General features: G+C 40.8%; 2 protein-coding genes and 1 long non-coding RNA gene across 11 annotated transcripts in view; 1 reads left to right on the top strand and 2 right to left on the bottom strand.

Moving 5' to 3' along the window:
• Positions 1 to 1,417, bottom strand: part of nsun3 (NOP2/Sun RNA methyltransferase 3) — a 62,122-nt gene extending 60,705 nt beyond the window's left edge. For all 3 annotated transcript variants that reach the window (XR_010964394.1, XM_067992839.1, XM_067992838.1), the window contains exon 1: positions 870 to 1,417. Coding sequence is in view for 2 of the 3 variants with exons in the window: in XM_067992839.1 (XP_067848940.1) it covers positions 870 to 1,034 (165 nt within the window). In the remaining variant the exon portion in view is untranslated. The remainder of the gene's footprint in view (positions 1 to 869) is intronic.
• Positions 1,418 to 7,828: 6,411 nt separating this feature from the next.
• Positions 7,829 to 11,996, top strand: LOC137327231 (uncharacterized). Its single transcript, XR_010964393.1, has 3 exons — positions 7,829 to 7,896; positions 7,994 to 9,280; positions 11,322 to 11,996. It is a non-coding gene; the product is annotated as an uncharacterized lncRNA (long non-coding RNA).
• arl13b (ADP-ribosylation factor-like 13b) overlaps positions 9,273 to 19,631 on the bottom strand; it is a 98,354-nt gene continuing 87,995 nt past the window's right edge. For 4 of the 7 annotated variants that reach the window (XM_067992826.1, XM_067992824.1, XM_067992828.1 and 1 more), the window contains exons 10-12: positions 19,448 to 19,516; positions 12,185 to 12,271; positions 9,273 to 12,085 (exon numbers count right to left, since the gene is read on the bottom strand). In XM_067992826.1, the coding sequence (XP_067848927.1) occupies positions 12,195 to 12,271; positions 19,448 to 19,516 (146 nt within the window). In that variant the 3' untranslated portion in view covers positions 9,273 to 12,085; positions 12,185 to 12,194. The remainder of the gene's footprint in view (positions 12,086 to 12,184; positions 12,272 to 19,447; positions 19,517 to 19,631) is intronic. The other 3 variants (XM_067992829.1, XM_067992830.1, XM_067992831.1) reach the window with 3 other exon arrangements.

Below are 19,631 nucleotides of genomic sequence, written 5' to 3'. Positions count from 1 at the left end.
AGGGGGGAATCAGGGCGAGGTTGAGGGGGGAATCAGGGCGAGGTTGAGGGGGGAATCAGGGCGAGGTTGAGGGGGGAATCAGGGCGAGGTTGAGGGGGGAATCAGGGCGAGGTTGAGGGGGGAATCAGGGCGAGGTTGAGGGGGGAATCAGGGCGAGGTTGAGGGGGGAATCAGGGCGAGGTTGAGGGGGGAATCAGGGCGAGGTTGAGGGGGGAATCAGGGCGAGGTTGAGGGGGGGGAATCAGGGCGAGGTTGAGGGGGGGAATCAGGGCGAGGTTGAGGGGGGGAATCAGGGCGAGGTTGAGGGGGGGAATCAGGGCGAGGTTGAGGGGGGGAATCAGGGCGAGGTTGAGGGGGGGAATCAGGGCGAGGTTGAGGGGGGGAATCAGGGCGAGGTTGAGGGGGGGAATCAGGGCGAGGTTGAGGGGGGGAATCAGGGCGAGGTTGAGGGGGGGAATCAGGGCGAGGTTGAGGGGGGGAATCAGGGCGAGGTTGAGGGGGGGAATCAGGGCGAGGTTGAGGGGGGGAATCAGGGCGAGGTTGAGGGGGGGAATCAGGGCGAGGTTGAGGGGGGGGATGCCGCTCTGGCGGAGGTAACTGCGGAGCGGCGCAAAGCATCCGGCAACTTGTGGCGATTCGCAATTCAGGGTTTCTCTTCCTCGCCACGAGTCGCTGGACGATTTACACATTAAGCTTGTGATTTAAAATAAAACTGTTGGACTATAACCTGGTGTTGTGCAAGTCCTTACATTAATAACTGAGGGCTTTATTTTTTCAGCAAAATCTGACCCATTTGACTCTGCGCCCGGGTCGGTCACTGCTGCACCCATCGACCCTCGGCTCATCAAGCGGCGAATCCGGGCTCTCACCTGCTGCTGGGGGCCGTGGCCTGCGCTCGGGCTCGGGTCCCGCTCTGGGCCGCGGGTCTGTCCAAGGCGCTCGGCGATTGTGAGAGACTTAAACCGAGTGAGGGCGGCACGGTTACCGGCGGCGGCCTGTGCGAGCAGACAGGCCGCGTCTGCTCCCCGGAACATGGCGGCTGCGGGGCACCGGCACCGGCCCCGGCCCCGGCCCCGGCCCGCCTCTCTCACCGGCACCGGCCTCCTCCGGCCCGCCTCTCTCACCGGCACCGGCCTCCTCCGGGCGGCCTCTCTCACCGGCACCGGCCTCCTCCGGCCCGCCTCTCTCACCGGCACCGGCCTCCTCCGGGCGGCCTCTCTCACCGGCCCGTCCCGGCCTCTCCCGCCCTCCTCCGGGCGGCCTCTCTCACCGGGCGGCCTCTCCCGCCCTCCTCCGGGCGGCGGCCGCGGTGCAAGTCACGTCCCTTCGACTCCAACAGTCGATCGGAGCAGCGACCGGCCTGTGCTGCCCTACTCCTGGACCCCAGTTCTCTAATGTTGCGGGACTCTGGGACCTCCCCTCCCCTCATGCCGCCACATTGTGAATCTCTCTTTCAGTGCTGACAGACACGGGTAGTCGTGATGTGGAGATGCCGGTGATGGACTGGGGTTGACAATTGTAAACAATTTTACAACACCAAGTTATAGTCCAACAATTTTATTTTAAATTCACAAGCTTTCGGAGGCTTCCTCCTTCCTCAGGTAAATGATGTGAAAAATGATTTTCCACATCGTTCACCTGAGGAAGGAGGAAGCCTCCGAAAGCTTGTGAATTTAAAATAAAATTGCTGGACTATAACTTGGTGTTGTAAAATTGTTTACAATTGACAGACACTGGGATTTGCCTCTTCCCACTTCTGCCAGACTCCAGAATCCTCCTCAGTGCTAGCAGATCTCTCTCAGCCCCAGGACCTCCACCCTACAGCTGCCAGACCCGAGGAACCACCCTTGTACTGGCAAAAGCCAGGACGACTCCACTAGTGTTACCACACTCTAGGTACCCCTTGCCACTGCTAGTAGACACAAAACCCTGCCCCAGCATTACCAAACCCCAGGAGCCTCTTTCTAGTGCTATGAAGCACCCTAGTGCTGCAAAATTCCAGAACCATTCCCGCAATGCAAAAATCCCCATATCCTGCTCTTCCTCTTGCTGTTAATCCCCAGGACTGATATCATGTTGCTGGCAAACTTCAGGATCCCCACCCCTCTTGTGCTATTAAACTCCAGCAACCCACCCCACATCCCATATTGCTAAAGTGCAGGATGATGATGTGTCCTACAAAGCCTCAGCTCCTACCTAACTCCAGGAGGTCTACCCAGTTCCGTCAGATTCTAGCATCCCCTCTTCCTTCAAGGCTACTAAAGTCCAGAATCTCCACTGCTGCTGGACTTGGGCAGGGAGATAGTGGATTATAACCACACACTGGTGATCTGACAGGTTTTGGATGTTAGTAATTATGTAAATGAGGTTGATAAATATTGAATTATCTACTCAATAAGTTTAAGTACTTTTTTAAAAAGCAGACAGACATCTGCTTCATGTATTAGGAAGGATTACAGACTTTACTCAAGGGAGTAAATTTCCACGCTGATTTTAGGTTCAAAAGTTTGAGATTAGGAATACAAAAATATCAAACATCAAAAGGTCTGAAGAGATCTCAAAAATGCTTCAAATATTGTTCAGTTGTGATTTTGGATGATGACTTTATTTGTAAAAGCAGCAGGGGGCAGTCAGCGAAGGTAACAAGGGTGACCTGGTCAGAATGTGATTGAATTAATCTGATCCTGAATAGAGCAGAGCCTGATTCTTTTTAAAAAGCATACTAAATGGAAGCTATTTATATCATGTAGTTTAAAATATTCTAGGAACATTACTTATCACTACAAAGGTATATTTGATAGGTTTAATTCAGCCCTTGGTACAAAATATCAAATGGACCAAAACCTTTGTGTTTTGCTTTTAGCTCAGTTTGCTTAATTCTAGACTGAAAATACAACAACTTCTTTTATTTTGGATCTTGCAGCTGCTATGGCGATGATGATAGTCTTGCAGGCTCCAAATTTGACTACTCTTGTTAAAAAGAGAATCAGTTTTGCAGATGACTGATATTTGGTACCAATATGAAACAGGCACTTTTACCATCATATTTCACACACCAAAACTATCCATTTGGGATGGACAGGCTGCAGTTCACATTTCTGCATCTCCTTTGTTGTGGGAAAATCACCACTCGGAGTCATACTTAAAGATTCAACATGCAGTTTATTGGACAAAGTACTTTGGGAGAAGAACTGGACACTCCGCATTGTACGCAGCCACCTTCTCAACTTCAAAATGGTTGTCACGCTTTTTATACCTTTCAAATACAGACTTTCAGCAGCTATTACATTATTAGTCTTGATTAGTTTACACATTAGCCAATTAGGCCCCCACAGCAACAAATGACCTCCAATCACATTAAAACAACTGTTATCAACTTAAGACAGTATGGGCTTTGTCTATTCAGTCTGGTTCTGTAGTTTTTATCAGCTCGTTGTGAAATGTCTTTTGTACTTCCAGACTGTAAGTCAGTTTTCTGAATACACAAACTCAGCATTTTTAAATGTCTTTTCCCACAGTCGCAGAATCCATTTTGTTTAGTAGAGTCCATTTTGGTTAGTAGTCATATGTTATGTTTAAGCTTTTAATTAGGGTTAGTCTGGTCTGCGCAAAGCGCATTTCAGTGTGGTCTTGGGGCAGTGACCGCAGCCATGCACACAATAGTCACTTCATCTCTGCCTTTAACCCAACAGCTTAAATTTTACTCTAACAGACCCCCTTTTTGATCATGATTATGACTTAATAATCACTTAGACCAATACCGATAGAGTCTATGCAACATTGGTCCGGCACTTAATACACAGCCTTTCGGGTATTTATCTTCCGTGATGTTCCATGCGTATGCCTAACCCGTAACTCTCAGGTTACATGTTACAGATTTTGGGTGCAAAATGCCCTATCTGATATTCGGCTGTTGGGGCGGCACATACGCATTTCTGTTGTAAATTATCCCACCCTGTGCTTCTGGGCTGTGTCTAACATTATGTGGACATACAATGACAGCATGTCTAGTAACACATCCCTTTAATTTTGTTCCAGCCAAATTCCCTTTAATTTTTTTTTCAGCATATGGTAACATATTGTGATGGGATATGTGCATTCCGTCCTTCATTACCCCAATATTCTGTACTTGTTACACCTCTCTGGGTTTCAGGTGCCATCACCACTATTACTAGTACCAACCCTAGGAGCCCTCCTCCGTCAGGTTTACACTCCACTTGAGTGGGGTACACCCGCACCATTGCCCTGAATTGGCAAGGGTGATGTTCTTGTTTGCTAGCAGCCGCTTGGAGGTACCACCTCCATCATGCCCACAGGTCAGGTTCACCCTCAGTTTGTTGATTCGTTATTCATAAGGGTACTTCCCCTGCCTGTATCTGGGCTAGGTTCTCTCGTGTCTGTTCCACAATCCAGTTACCATATGTACTACAGATGTCATTAGCAGCCGCCTGCTAAGATACATTATATTCCTCTTTTATTAATTTATTAATGGTTTGGGCATGTGTTTCTAGCACTGTAGCTATCCTGTGCAAATGTGTGATCAGTATTTGATCCTTAGACAATTCCTTATCTGTATTTTCATTTATTTTTAAAAATATATCTTTAATGCGAGACCCTAAATCTCTGACCTTTTGATCTAATGTTGCCAAACTAATGTTACTGTCCGATACAATATTTACAGTCAGCTCCAATATCCCAAAAATTGTTTATTTTACGTAATTTCTTCTTGAACCGCTTTTCATTTCCCAAAATATCCCACTACATTGTGCCCGAGTCCCTTCTATCATTTCACAATTATCCCAACTTGAGAGCAGTATTGTTGGACTGACAGGACTTGTCAATGTAAAATTTTCTTTCCTCCCGAAAAGAATTCTTGATACACAGCATTCAATAGGAACCATTTAGACTGGACTTCTTTTATTTTAAAATATAATTTGATTATCCCCTTAAATTACAAGTAAATTTTTCCTTTCTCGAGTGCTTGAATAGCAACTCATATAAATTTTTCTTATCAATTCCAATTTCAGAAACATATTATGTCCAGGCTTTGTGGTTTTATAGTAGAGACAGAAGTACTTGTAATTACTTTTGGATATAACTCCCATATCTTCCCACCTCGAGCACTCTGTCTCGGAAGACAATAAATGGGTTAAAACAAAACAAATCAAAATGTTTTCAAAAGAAGAGAATCAGGTTGATATCACCACGCTGTGACATTTGGTATCTGCTGATGTCTGCAGCTAAAGTCTTAAATTTTTAACACCACTGGATCGTTTCCTGCACCAAATTTCTCCAGCAAAGGTTGCACCGTAACTTTGTAAAGCCATTTTATGTCAAAGAACTACTCTTGGTAATCCTGCACCATCAACACTCACGTTGTCCCAAAAACCAGGGTCACCTGTTTTAAAAGAAACACAGAAAATCCATTGCGGCTCTTCTTGAGAGCCCAATGGGTTAATTTTGTCAAATCATCATTTATTATTTATTTTGTCCAAAGGAATAATCCCTTTACCCGAAACAAAATCAGAAAACAAAACAGGAGAGAGAAATTGCCTAATCTCTCTCTCTCTCTGGAGCACGCAGCCTGTCTGAAGTAAACCCGGTCTCTCCCACATACAGATGTACGTAGGACTGCAGACTGGAATTTCCAACTCCAAGTCCTAATCTCCGTGTTTTCAAGATGTCCAAATCAATGACTTATCACAGACCTTTACGTCTCCATATTTGTCTATCTCTTTTACGATGTCCACCTCCATTCCATGTCTCGCTTTGTTTTAACACTTGAGTTAGGAGGTGTTGATATAATTGTTGAATTTTCTTAGCATTCTCAATGCGAGTTATATAATTTGTCAGGGAAGGTCTCCCCTCTTTGGTCAGATCTTGTATTGTATCTACTATTCGTGAATAGCCCCCGAACTTGTCGAACTTCCTTATCATACTGTGGTGGAGTAAAACTGATAGGCGTTTAGTACCCTGTGTCAGTACATAGCTCAAGTAATGGACTTCCAATTGTCTAACCTATGCTTTCTTTTGATACGATTTGTTTTACATTCCTTTCTTATCAATTTTTTTCTCTCACTGTAACATTGTCTGGGTGCCTTTGGCATTTCCGAGTAATTGGGTCAACTTTAATACCAATTGTTACCTCATGTTCACCTGTGTTCTGGGCAAGCCTCAGACAGTTCTCAACCGACTGGGTAATTTCTATCTGTTTGAACTGCTCTTGGCATGACAGTCTGGCTTCTTGGGATGGAAGGGGTTAACATTAACTGGCTCTCTCGTGTAACAGTAACGCGATACTACTGCCTCTGAGATTACGTTTTCCACATCCCTCCCTCAAATTTTCTCTTCACACAGTTTTGACTGAATTTTTTTTTCACTTCTCACATTTGTGGATTGCTTTCACTTTATCTTTTTCACACTATTTTTGAGATTTATTTTAATCATAGTGTTTAATCAATCACAATAGCACAAAATGCTTCGAAGATCAGTTTAATTTATAACTAGAGTTCATCCTGCAATTGTAACTTGTAATTCTTTAAATCTGCACTTTATCTTTCTTTACAATTAAAACCTCATTTTGTCTTGGTGAATTGGAAACAGATATCGGTGTCCTTGGGAAGGTTAAACTTTTCTAACAAACCGACGGAGTCAGATATCAGATTCACGCAGCATTCTCAGCATACGTCAATGTAATTTTCACATAAATTCTTTGTTTAGAAAAAATTCATACCGGGAAATAACATCTCCCATCGTACATTTTAGTTTATAGTTAGTCTTCGTAAGTTTTATAATTTGCTCGTCATACACAACTATAGCTTTCCAATTCATTTTTTTTTTACATACTTTTAGTGGGTAAGATTGTGACTAACTCTCTGAGCTGTTCCAGCTTTCCGACTTTTCCGATCATGGTGATACCAGATAGCTTTTTTATATCTGTCCCGTTATTTTTTTTTTAACCTTTTTTTTAACCACAGCCAATCACAAGATAAAAATTCAAAATGCCAATTTTTAGAACATCCCATGTCTGGAATTTGACATGCTCACATTTTATAAGAATCAGAATTTAACAGGTCACTTAACTTCAATAACTTCAATTTTAATTCAGCAATCTCAGAATTAAACACAAGACAAAACAAATACATCACACAAAAGAAGAAAACACGTAAGACGCAGTAAGAAGGGGGCGTGGTAAACACTCACAATCAGGACAGGCTTTTTAAAGAGACAGTACACTAAAACAAAAGGACCCTTTCTTTTCCGGGTCTGTCTTTTAAACATTTTAATTGATTCCTTTTTTTTTCTAATTCCCTTATCCTAGTTTCTAATTCCCTAATTTTATCCTTATCTTCACTCCACTTTCTAGTGGAGGTGCCTACTTGTCCCATTAGTCCAGCTAGTTGGTGGACTAGTAATACCCCTGCCTTTTTTTTGTTCTGTCTTTCTTTTCCCTATCTATCCACTTTCTCTGTTGTTCTAAGGTCTGAGAAACATCCCAGCCATCCTTTTGCATCTGCTTAATCAACGAGTGTCTGTCTGTCATATATTTATCAATAAGGGAGCCCGCAGGTCCCCATCTAGTTTGTTCACTTGTCATCTTTACTTGCTGTGTCTTCTTTTCTTTCTATCTTTCGGGTCCCGGTCTCTTATCACCGGACTTTCCTTTCTCTCAAACTTTCTCTTCCAGTCTCTCATCACCGGACTCTGCCGGTCTTTAATCACCGGTCACCAGATTTTCCTTTCTCTCAGACTTTCTGAAACTTTCTAACTCCCAGCCCAAACTCCACTCCAGATTTTACTTTTAACTTTTTAACTCCGGCCCCGACTATATACTCACTGCCACAATTACCGTTTTGGTAACGTGTTTCCTCCACTGGAGTTCGGCTCTAGGTTAAGGTGATCAGCTTCTTAACACTTTTTTTTAAAAAACGTCAGACAGTACACATCGTAAATTAACTTATGCTCTAATCTCTGCGTTTGTTCGCCACTACAGAGTTTGATACCGGATGGCCCTGATTACTTGTGCTTTACAATCGCAAGTGCCCCCGGTCTCTGCGCCCACTTCGTGGTCCTGACCTTCGCGTGGGGGATCTCCCCTCTTAACAACCAGTCTAAGGCTGGGCATCTGCCGGAGGCACTCCCTTGTCCTTAGTCGATCAGCACAAGCAACCAGTTCCTGTTTATACCCAACAGTCCCATAAATTCTCCTAACTTACCCCCTGTTTTTAACTGCAGTGTTGGCTCAGTCTGACTCCCACAGTTCAATAATCTCTACTCCAGTTCGCCGATCGAGGCCAACCGATCAGCTCACCAGCAGTGAGAACCTGCCGACTACGCCAATTTGTTGTGGGAAAATCACCACTCGGACTCATACTTAAAGATTCAACATGCAGTTTATTGGACAAAGTACTTTGGGAGAAGAACTGGACACTCCACAGCACACGCAGCCACTTTCTCAACTTCAAAATGGTTGTCACGCTATTTTATACCTTTCAAATACAGACTTTCAGCAGCTATTACATTATTAGTCTTGATTAGTTTACACATTAGCCAATTAGGCCCCCACAGCAACAAATGACCTCCAATCACATTAAAACAACTGTTATCAACTTAAGACAGTATGGGCTTTGTCTATTCAGTCTGGTTCTGTAGTTTTTATCAGCTCGTTGTGAAATGTCTTTTGTACTTCCAGACTGTAAGTCAGTTTTCTGAATACACAAACTCAGCATTTTTAAATGTCTTTTCCCACAGTCGCAGAATCCATTTTGTTTAGTAGAGTCCATTTTGGTTAGTAGTCATATGTTATGTTTAAGCTTTTAATTAGGGTTAGTCTGGTCTGCGCAAAGCGCATTTCAGTGTGGTCTTGGGGCAGTGACCGCAGCCATGCACACAATAGTCACTTCATCTCTGCCTTTAACTCAACAGCTTAAATTTTACTCTAACACCTTCATGAGATCAACATGCTGGTAGTCATATTGGCTGACACTGCTGCTTATGGGAATCACTTGTGAGAATATTCCAGTCATCCAAATTGCTATAATGTAGCTTGAGTTAGGTAGGGTGAAGAGAACAATCAAGACAAATACAAGAGGAGAGACATCCTTGCCTCATCCACTAATAACTAATGTGGTATGGATTAATTTCATTTATAAGCAATGGGTTGGAGATGATATCTAGACGGTGTTCGATCCTAGCTTATGAGGTAAAAAGGCGTAATTACCTTAGTCTCCAAACATATGACTGTAGAAAGAAAAAAGGACTATCCAACATCATTTAAAAGGTAATCTTTTTATTTTAAACGATCATAAAATCTTCAGTTATTAAATGAAGCCCTGAAATATAATAATCTCCTGGTTTTAATCAGATATTAACTTTTGAGCATGACATTTTACAACAACATTCCAAACACTATCACATAGTATTGACTCTGGACAAACTGATAAATATGTTCAACAAATTAGTACATATATTTTAAATGATTACTGGAGTACAAATAGATATATTACTACAAAAATGTTCAAAATAAAGGATATAGCTACTTTCAAAAATAAGTTTGTGATTAAGCTTGGACTTAAAGGTAAGCATATTGTAAATCAAAATATTTAATTTGTAATACTTGTTATTGATATTTGAAACATAAAGAACATACCATTTAACCATACTTTTTTTTACAAGAAATTTTAATACAAACCAATGAGGTGGATTTTTTTTTAAAAAAAGCAGAGCACAGTCTAACACTTTGGCTGTCCTAGAACAAAATAAATAGGAACAATTGACTGTGATAAAATTTATGTACTTTGTGTTTGGATTAAGAAAATCTCAGTAAGAAATCTGTAATCAGAAATATAAATACAAATATTCTGATACAAATATTTAGTTACAAATCTGACAATTTATAATGTTCTTACCAAAAATGAATGCACCATTATTAGTAGCATCCCGTACAACAAGGTCACAGGTTTAACCCCTCATCTGCACTGTTAGCCAATTTTAGTTGGGGCTGTGTGTATTATGACAATTTGCCTGTTTCCCCAAACTGGAAGGATTGTTTTTTTGGGGGTGGTGGGAAAGAGGGGCGGCAGGGAAGAAAGGGGTAGCAAGAGCACAGGGAATCATCTGGTGTTCCAACATCTGATAGCTATCCAATGGTTCCTCCTACTCTAAATGCACGTGTGGACATCGGATGAGAACAGGTTGGGCTCTGCTGTGACGGGCCCTCTGGTTAAATAGATCAGTGGCACCTGTCCAGACTGACACATGAAAAGTTCCTACTTGGTGAGGTACTAGATAGTTGTTGATACTGAGACTCCAACATGAAGCACCGCCTTCAGGCAAGGACAGGCAAGAGGGAAAATTTGTGAATGAGTTGCAGAGAAACAAAAAAAAACTGAAAACTTTAAAACTTGAGAAATTATAAAACTAATTTAGTGTTAAATTTGTTTGCAGAAAGGCTTTATCTTCAGCTATAATCTGGTAAAATTTGCTTTTTGACATTTTGATTGATGAAGCAATAGTTTGATGTTAAGTGACACGTCCAAGTATATACAAAGAGGTTCAAAGTCATTACATGAGAATAGACCACTGTTTAATAGTTTTTGTGGTGCCTAAATTGTATAGTATAAAAAAGTACCTGCAGATGGGAATACAGAAAAATGGAAGACCTACAATTGGGGCCAGTTCATGCCATAAGAAATCATGTATGCCAGCCAGCATCCTTGCTGTTCTGCATTATCTTTCTCACAAGAGCAATTTTAGTACCAATTGTGCTAGTTATTACACAAACAAATTATCCCAATACCCTCAGATTATAAACTAAAGTGACAATCACAAGTGTTTTAAAAGCTAATTGGATATTAGGTACTGTATTTTTGAAAGAAACAAGCTACTCTAATGAAATTTATCAGGTTTTGGCTGACTTATACCCATGCAGTACAGTCTAACACCAAAGTGATTCACTGTAGTCTTTTCACAGCCCCTAATACTTTTTGAAAATGCAAGATTCTTTCCTGAAAGATGTACAAAGTGCTTGAAAAACTGTCACAAACTAGTTTGACAAATACAAGTATAATAGTATTATAATCAAATAATCTCAAACAGTATAGGTAGAACATTTTAAGAAAAGGAATAAACATTACAGAAACAATATGGATCTAAATTTTACATACAACTTTTATGACCAGTGACGTACACTACATTATACAGCTGTTCTCTACAAGAACAGATCCATCTACATCTCAGGATGGAAAATACAAGCTACTTCTAAAATAATTTCTCATTTGACTGTAATCTACATAACAGTGATTTGTTTTCTCTGATCGCAGAGGATGTGAGTCTTTAAAGACAAGTGGTTCTGCAATCAAAAACTGGGATATCTGTGTAAGCAGTTATAAGAGCACATCCAGAGACAACTCACAACAGTTTTCGAGGGAGGTGAATGGATTATGCAAGTTAATATATTACACGTGATGTCATCTATAAAAAAACACATATTGCTCCATGGAACATATAACAAAGCATTGCTACATCAGTATTTGCAGATATCCAGTCCAGTTGAGTTTCAAGACCACTTGAATGGAAGTTCTTGCTTGAACTTTGAAAGAAAACAAAATATCTGCAGTTCTAAACATAATTAGTCTCATGACTATATTGCATTTTCTAGAAAGATTGTTCAAAAGACATTAAGCACAAAAGGCATTAAAATGGACTGTACTATACAAATGTCAAATCTTATATTAAAAAAGATTCTTGTTTTTTGTGCCAGGTTTCAGTGGGTGTTCATGAACTTTTCAATTGATACAAAGTACCACTGGTTTAAACAGCAGCAGAAATACTTCTCGAGTATATTATCTCACTACATGTTTCTTCTCCTATGTTTATGAAAGATGCCACCTGCTTAATGTATCCATTCAACACCTTCCTCGAAGCTAAAGTCTGTCCGTACCAGCCATTTTTTTTGTATTGCTAACATGCCAATGCAGTTTCAATACAGCTTTCTTGAATGCAGAATTCAAAGGTCTGTTTTGTTCTGAAAAGTGATCACTAGGAGATTCTTTTCCTTCTTGATGATAGGTCCTTTAGATCTTTCCTGATTTTGGAGAAGAAAATTTTTTTAAAAATGAACCATAAGTTTGCTTTTATAGAACTTCAAAAATTATCTATTTATTTCTGTTCAAAGCGTTCATACATCCATACTGCTAGGAGATGACATCATGGGTATCAGCATTTGGTTTCTGGCTCACTTTTAGTGGTGGCAGCGGCTTACTGTAAAAATCTGTTAAATAGGTTAAAAGGGAAATGTAATCGGTTAATACTTGAAACTATTGAATTTCCTAATTAGAACCAACAAAAGTGTAAACCCTGTAGTGAAAACTTCATTACTTCTCAAAACAAAAACACCGTTGAATTTTTCCATTGTTACTAATGCACTCAAACTTTCATATAGGGGTAAATTATTGTTAGGAAAACAATTTTCATGTACTTGGGTCTTAAATCACATAACCATATAGTATTACTATGGACAACACTTGGATTCTCCTTGCATTCATAGAACAACTTTCATGTTAAACTCTTTTATGACACTGTAAGCACTTAACTACTTTCTATTGGAAGTGCAGTAACTGTTCTACAAGCAAAGTTCACATCAATTCTCATCAAATCCTTATTGGAGGTCAGTATGAGGAGATTTACCAATTTAAATGAAGTATCATTCACAATTTTTGTTTAAAAATGCTACAATGGTTAGTGGTTAATTAGCCATGGCAGCAGCAGGTTGATTTCCCACCCACCCCAATTGACCCTTGGGGTGGGTGGGAAATCAACCAGGAAGTGTGTGTGTGTAAGTGTAAATGTGTCATTAAGTGTGCCTGTATGTGTGAGTGTGAGGGAGATGCTGCACACCCGTAGAATTCTGCCTCAGAATGACACCGAATTGAAAGGAGGGAACAAGGGAGAAAACTGGAGGATGAATGTTTGATTTTCATCTCAGCAGTGCTCTGCTATAAAGGAGAATTCAAGGACATCTAGAATAGTAATCTCAAAGATTACACATACAAAACATCTACAGAACAATTAATAAGGTCAATGAAACAGTGGGGTGGTTTACGGATACATTCTTAACTTTATTTTTCTCCTCATCTTTTCTTCAATTCCTTCCAATTTTCTCCCTTTTATCAAAAATCCTCTCTCCTCTCTCTTCTCCTGAAGACATTGAATTCCTTGCTAAGGATATGGTTCTACAGGTGGTAGTTGTTCTCCGGTAACTTACCCACAATGACAATATTCATGTATGAGCCTTGAACTATGCGTGTTAATAGACTTCATTCATTGGGAGCATCATAGCCAAGCCTGAACCTGCTTTCAACAATATATACACAGGTGTACTTCCAGCAAGGGCCGCTGGATAGCAATCAGGTGCCGGAATCCTTGCAGATAAAAAATACTTACAACAAATTATAAAATGTTCAAATTAACACTGTTGCCACCTAGTTGGTGGATAGTGTTCAGTTTAGTAATTGGAATCCTGGTTGATTTTTCCCACTTTAACTCAGGGGTACCAGGCCTATTTGTAGTGCCCCTACCCCTACCCCTATCCTGGCTGAGACCAATTAATTCAGTACAAATCAAAGGTTACATTTCTGATCTTCCTGGTCTATCTGACTCAGCTACTCACTACTTTAACCAGTTGAACCATCAGAGGAGCTTATAATCATCTTGTTTTGTAAATATTGAGTTTTTAGCACAGGAGGCCGTTCAGCTCTTATTGCTTATGCTGATTTTATACAGTGCCATTGTCCTGCTTTCTCCCCATATCTTTTATATTATTCTCATCAGTACCATTTTGAAATTAGCAGCGTCACTTGTGGAAAAGCATTTCACATACCGATAACTCTTCTGTGTGAAAAAGTTCCTTCTAATCTCCTCCTTTATACCTCTTGTGCTTATCTTAAGATCATGACCCTATCTCTTGGATTTACCTACCAAAGGAAATAATCTAAGTTTACCTTGCCTATTCCTTTTATCATTTTGAAGAATCCTACCATCACCTTCAATCTTCTAGTTCAAGAGAATACAGCCTCAGTTGACCTAGCCATTTCTTGTAATTCAGACTCCTCATCCTTCATGTATTGTCCTGATAAATCTGTGCTGCACTTTCGCCAGAACTATTATATCTCTCCAGCATTAAGGGGCTAATTCTCCTCCCTCCCCCGCTCCCTCCCCCACCACCACCCAGTCAGCTGCTGCGTCTTTAAACATTCTTCTATTTGTGACTCCTGCTCTCAAAAAAAAATGTTCCCCTTTAATTAGCTGAACCATCTGTTATAGCAGGTAAGTGTTACATAAAGAAAGTGTGTGCAGAAATATGTAGATAGAGACACGCACAGGCAGACAGCACACGAACACATGTGCAAACAGAAACATGGTCCCAAAAACGATCTCTGGTACATTCCATTAGCCACTGCCTGCCAGTTTCAGAGACATCCGTTTACTGCAACTGTTTCCTGTCTGATTTTCAGCCATCTGTCTCTATGTACTGCCACTTTCCCTTTTGTAGTATGGGTCCTAATTTTCTTATTCAATTTTTTGTGCAATAGTTTATCAAATGCTTTCTGCAAGCCAATATCCCCTGTTTATAATCAGGTTAGTCAAACATGATTTACACTTCCCAAATCCATGCTCTGACCTCTGATCAGTTCATGCCCTGTAGGTATTCATTTATGTTGTCTCCAATTTTGGAATATCATAGTTAGTCCCTCCGCTATTTCCTCATTACCCCCTTCTGTATTCTGAGGTACATGCCATGTGGTCCTGAACACAATTTTAGCACCTCCAGCCCCTCAATAATTGTATTTTTAATCAATGCATATATTTATTGGTTGCCCTTCTATTTCTTCATCCACAGATTTTCAAGACTTCCTTCACTCTCTAAATACTGAAACGACATCGTTAAGCAAATAATAATAATCTCACTATACACATTTGAGCAGCTTTGCACCCTCAATGATTCTTTTTTCCTGATGTATTTGTAAAAACCTTTACCATTTCCCTCTACATTAGCTGAAAGCTTTTTTCCATAATTCCTCTTAGCTTTCTGTACCTTCTATTTATAGATCACAGCATTTCTTAGAACTTGTGTCTTTAGATTTAGCTTTGTCATATAATTCTTTTTTAAACCTTATTTTCAGTCCAATCTAACTGTTAATCCACAGAACCACAACCCAGACACAGCCTCTTATATTCTCATTGGATTTTTTTCTAGACTGTGCTGTATCAGTCTCATACTTAAATATTTCCCCACTGTTGCTCCACTGTTTCTCTTTTAATTTATCCAGACTGAGTCCTCTTTCATGGTTTATGCCCTTCTCCAAAGAGTGTTTTTAATTGTTATTTTCATTCTCTATTTTAACAAAGTAAATTATGTTATGATTGCTCAAACCCCAATTTTTCATCTGATGACTTGCCTCGGTTCATTAACCAGAACTAAGTACAGTACAGCATCCTAACTTACAGGGCTCGCTTTGTACCGAATCAAGTGTTGAAAGTATCCTATTAATTCCTCCCCATTTAACCCTCTCCTTAGATGTATTCTCCTAATTCAACTAATCAAATAGCATAAAAGTGCTACCAACTATTCAAGTATCAATGTTTTCATTAACAATCATCTCAATGTCACTGAACACTGATTGTTGCTGGCATCTATGTTTAGCACCTATCAAGTAGCATTGCCATAATGGTATTATTAACGTTCTTTTATTAGCACATCGGTGGGACAATAATGGAAGATGACAGTGATAATGCAAAAGAGTTTATAATTTGTCAGGATTATTCTGTGGCTGCAAGATTTTAAAACAATCTGGATAAGATGTGCAGGGGAAAGGATTCCACCAGTGACAAAGGCATAAGATACAGAAGTTGTAATGTTTAGTAGAAAATTTCAGATTGACTCATATTTGCATGGAACATAAATGTCTTTTCTGTAGCATTTCTCTGAGGAGGGAAATGGACACTAAATACTGTGAATCAAGTTGGTCTACTACCCTGCTATACTCAACAATAACTTGCATTTATATAGCGCCTTCAATGCAGTCAAACGTCCCAAGGCGTTTCATAAGAATGATCAAACAAAATTTGACATGAGCCACATAAGGAGGTATTAGGGCAGGTGGCCAAAAGCTTGGTCAAAGAGGTAGGTTTTAAGGAGTGTCTTAAAGGAGGAGAAAGAGGTAGTGAGGCAGAAAGGTTTAGCGAGGGAATTCCAGCGTTTAAGGCCTGGGCAGCTGAAGACACGGCCGCCAACAGTGGAGCGTAGAAAATCGGGGATGTGCAAGAGGCCAGAATTGGAGAAGTGCAGAGATCTCAGACGGTTGTAGGGCTGGAGGAGGTTACCGAGCTAAGGAGGCAAGGCCATGGAGGGAAACAAGGATGAGAATTTTAAAATCGAGACTTTGATGGACTGGGAGCCAATGTCGATCAGTGAGCACAGGGGTGATGGGTGAATGGGACTTGGTGCGAGTTAGGATATGGGCAGCAGAGTTTTGGATGAGCTCAAGTTTACAGTGGGTGCAAGGTGAGAGGCAGGCCAGGAGAGCATTGGAATAGTTGAGTCTAGAGGTAACAAAGGCATAAATGAGCGTTTCAGCAGCAGATGAGCTGAGGCAAGGGTGGTGACGGGCGATGATACAAAGGTATAGAAAGTACAGGGATGACATAAAAAAGGAAATAAGGAAAGCAAAGAGAGGGCATGAAAAAATATTAGCTAGTAAGATTAAAGAAAACCCAAAGATGTTTTATCAGTACATTAAGAACAAGAGGATAGCTAAGGAAAAGGTGGGTCCTATCAGGGATGATAAGGGTAACTTGTGTGTAGAAGCAGAGGATGTGGGTAGGGTTTTAAATGAATATTTTGTCTTTGTATTCACAAGGGAAAGGGAAGATCTGGATGTAATAGTTAAAGAGGAGAGGTGTGAAATATTGGATAAGGTAAACAGAGAGAGAGGAATTACTAGAGGGACTGGAATCCTTTAAAGTTGATAAGTCACCAGGGCCGGATGGATTGTTTCCTAGGCTATTGAAGGAAGCCAGGGAAGAAATAGCGGATGCTCTGAGGATCATTTTCCAATCCTCATTAGATACAGGGGAGGTACCGGAGGACTGGAAGACTGCAAACGTAGTACCGTTGTTTAAAAAGGGTTCGAGGGAAAGGCCGAGCAATTATAGGCCGGTCAGTCTTACCTCAGTGGTGAGCAAACTATTAGAATCAATACTGAGATAGGATAAACTGTCACTTGGAAAGGCATGGTTTAATCAGGGATAGTCAGCATGGATTTGTTCAGGGAAGGTCATGCCTTACAAATCTGATTGAATTATTTGAGGAAGTGACAAGGAGAATTGATGAGGGTAGTGCAGTGGATGTTGTCTACATGGATTTTAGTAAGGCATTTGACAAGGTCCCACATGGCAGACTGGTCAGAAATGTAAAAACCCATGGGATACAGGGAAATGTGGTGAATTGGATCCAAAATTGGCTCAGTAACAGGAAACAAAGGGTAAAAGTCGATGGATGCCTTTGCGAATGGAAATCAGTTTCCAGTGGTGTGCCACAGGGCTCAGTGTTGGGTCCCTTGCTGTTTGTGGTATATATTAATGATTTGGACTTGAATGTAGGGGGCATGATTGCAAATTTGCAGATGACACAAAAATTAGCCGTGTAGTTGATAGTGAAGAGGATAGCTGTAGACTCCAAGAAGATATCAATGGGTTGGTGGAGTGGGCAGAAAAGTGGCAAATGGAGTTCAACTCGGAGAAGTGTGAGGTAATGCACTTAGGGAGGGCAATTAGTAAAAGGGAATACGCAGTAAACGGGAATATATTGAGAGGGGTAGAGGAAGTGAGAGACCTTGGAGTGCATGTGCACCAGGTCCCTGAAGGTGGCAGTATAGGTAGATAAGGTTGTGAAGAAGGCATACAGAATGCTCTCCGTTATTAGCTGAGGTATAGAATACAAAAGCAGGGATGTAATGATGGAACTGTATAAAATGCTGGGAAGGCCACAGCTGGATTAGTGTGTGCAGTTCTGGTCACCACATTACAGGAAGGACGTAATTGCTCTGGAGAGAGTGCAGAGAAGATTTACAAGAATGTTGCCAGGACTTGAAAATTGTAGCTATGAGGAGAGATTGGATAGGCAGGGGATGTTTTCCTTGGAGCAGAGGAGGCTGAGGGGAAACTTGATTGAGGTGTACAAAATTATGAGAGGCCCAGATAGAGTAGACAGGGAGTACCTGTTTCCCCTAGCGGACAGTTCACAAACTAGAGGACATAGATTTAAGCTGATTGGCGGAAGGATTGGAGGGGACATGAGGAAAAACTTTTTTACCCAGAGGGTGGTGGGTGTATGGAATTCGCTGCCCGAATTGGTGGTAGAGGCAGGGACCCTCAACTCTTAAAAAGCACCTAGACCTGCACCTAAAGTGCTGTAAGTTGCAGGGCTACGGACCGGGTGCTGGAAGGTGGGATTAGAATGGGCACCTAGTTGTTCTTCGAGCTGGCGCGGACACGATGGGCCGAATGGCCCCCTTCTGTGCTGCATCTTTTCTATGGTTCTATATGAAAGTAGGCAGTCTTGGTGATGAGAGAGGATATGGGGTCGGAAGCTCAGCTTAGGGTCAAATTGGACGCCAAGGCTGTGAACAGTCTGGTTTAGCCTCAGGCAGTGGCCAGGGAGAGGGATGGAGTCGGTGGCTAGGGAACAAAGTTTGTAGTGGGGACCGAAGACAATTGCTTCGGTCTTCCCAATATTCAAGTTTAGTCTCAGTAGACCAAACTCCAGTAAAATCTCTATAACTAAATGAAACAATCATCAAAAGTTATTGATGTGTGCCAAGATGACAAAATGGATAGATGTGACCACACAGTTAACAAAACCCTATTAACTCTTATCAACCAATGAACAACAGGAGTCTTGTAACTCTAATAACATGATATGATAGCATATAATCATTTTCTGAACTCCAGTGCTGAGGTAGTTTGTGAATACAGTGAACATATATATATATATTATGGTTCTACTATATGAATATCAATATAAGTAGTTTAGTTCTGTTCAGTATGACATTTTGTAATAGTTGTTAACATTAATACACTATACTTTGTTATAGATATGCTGGCTGTAGTAGATATCATGCTTATAGGTTAGACACACCCACAGCAGCTCCAAAAAAAATCCTTCCAGAATTTTTCATACAAATTTTGCAAAGCAGATATCTTATATTGTTCTTACTATGAAATATCATCATCAAAGGCTCTAAAACCATTATAAAATAAAAAAATTACAATGATTGCTTCAGGGCATTATGTTGTATATAGTCTTTGGTGAAGGTTGCTGCTGAACAAATTAAATGAGGCTCAAAATAAGCATGCTGAGCAACACTGAACGTTGAAATAAAATTACCATTATGTTGTGTTTCACCAAGAGGTTCAAGTTTTGGAAGCCTGGTAACTTTGGGAGTACCCCAGCCGACTAAAGGAAGACAGATAAAATAACCATTAAACATGAAAGTCTGGCTTGAAAATGATCTTGCTGCAATGTTGATGTTAAAGTTCAACAGAGCAAGAAAAGTTTTAAAAAAGGCAAA

The sequence above is a fragment of the Heptranchias perlo genome, chromosome 11 (genome assembly GCF_035084215.1).
Source record: "Heptranchias perlo isolate sHepPer1 chromosome 11, sHepPer1.hap1, whole genome shotgun sequence".
NCBI classification, from domain to species: Eukaryota; Metazoa; Chordata; class Chondrichthyes; order Hexanchiformes; family Hexanchidae; genus Heptranchias; species Heptranchias perlo.
This window is presented reverse-complemented; position numbering and strand designations above follow the sequence as displayed.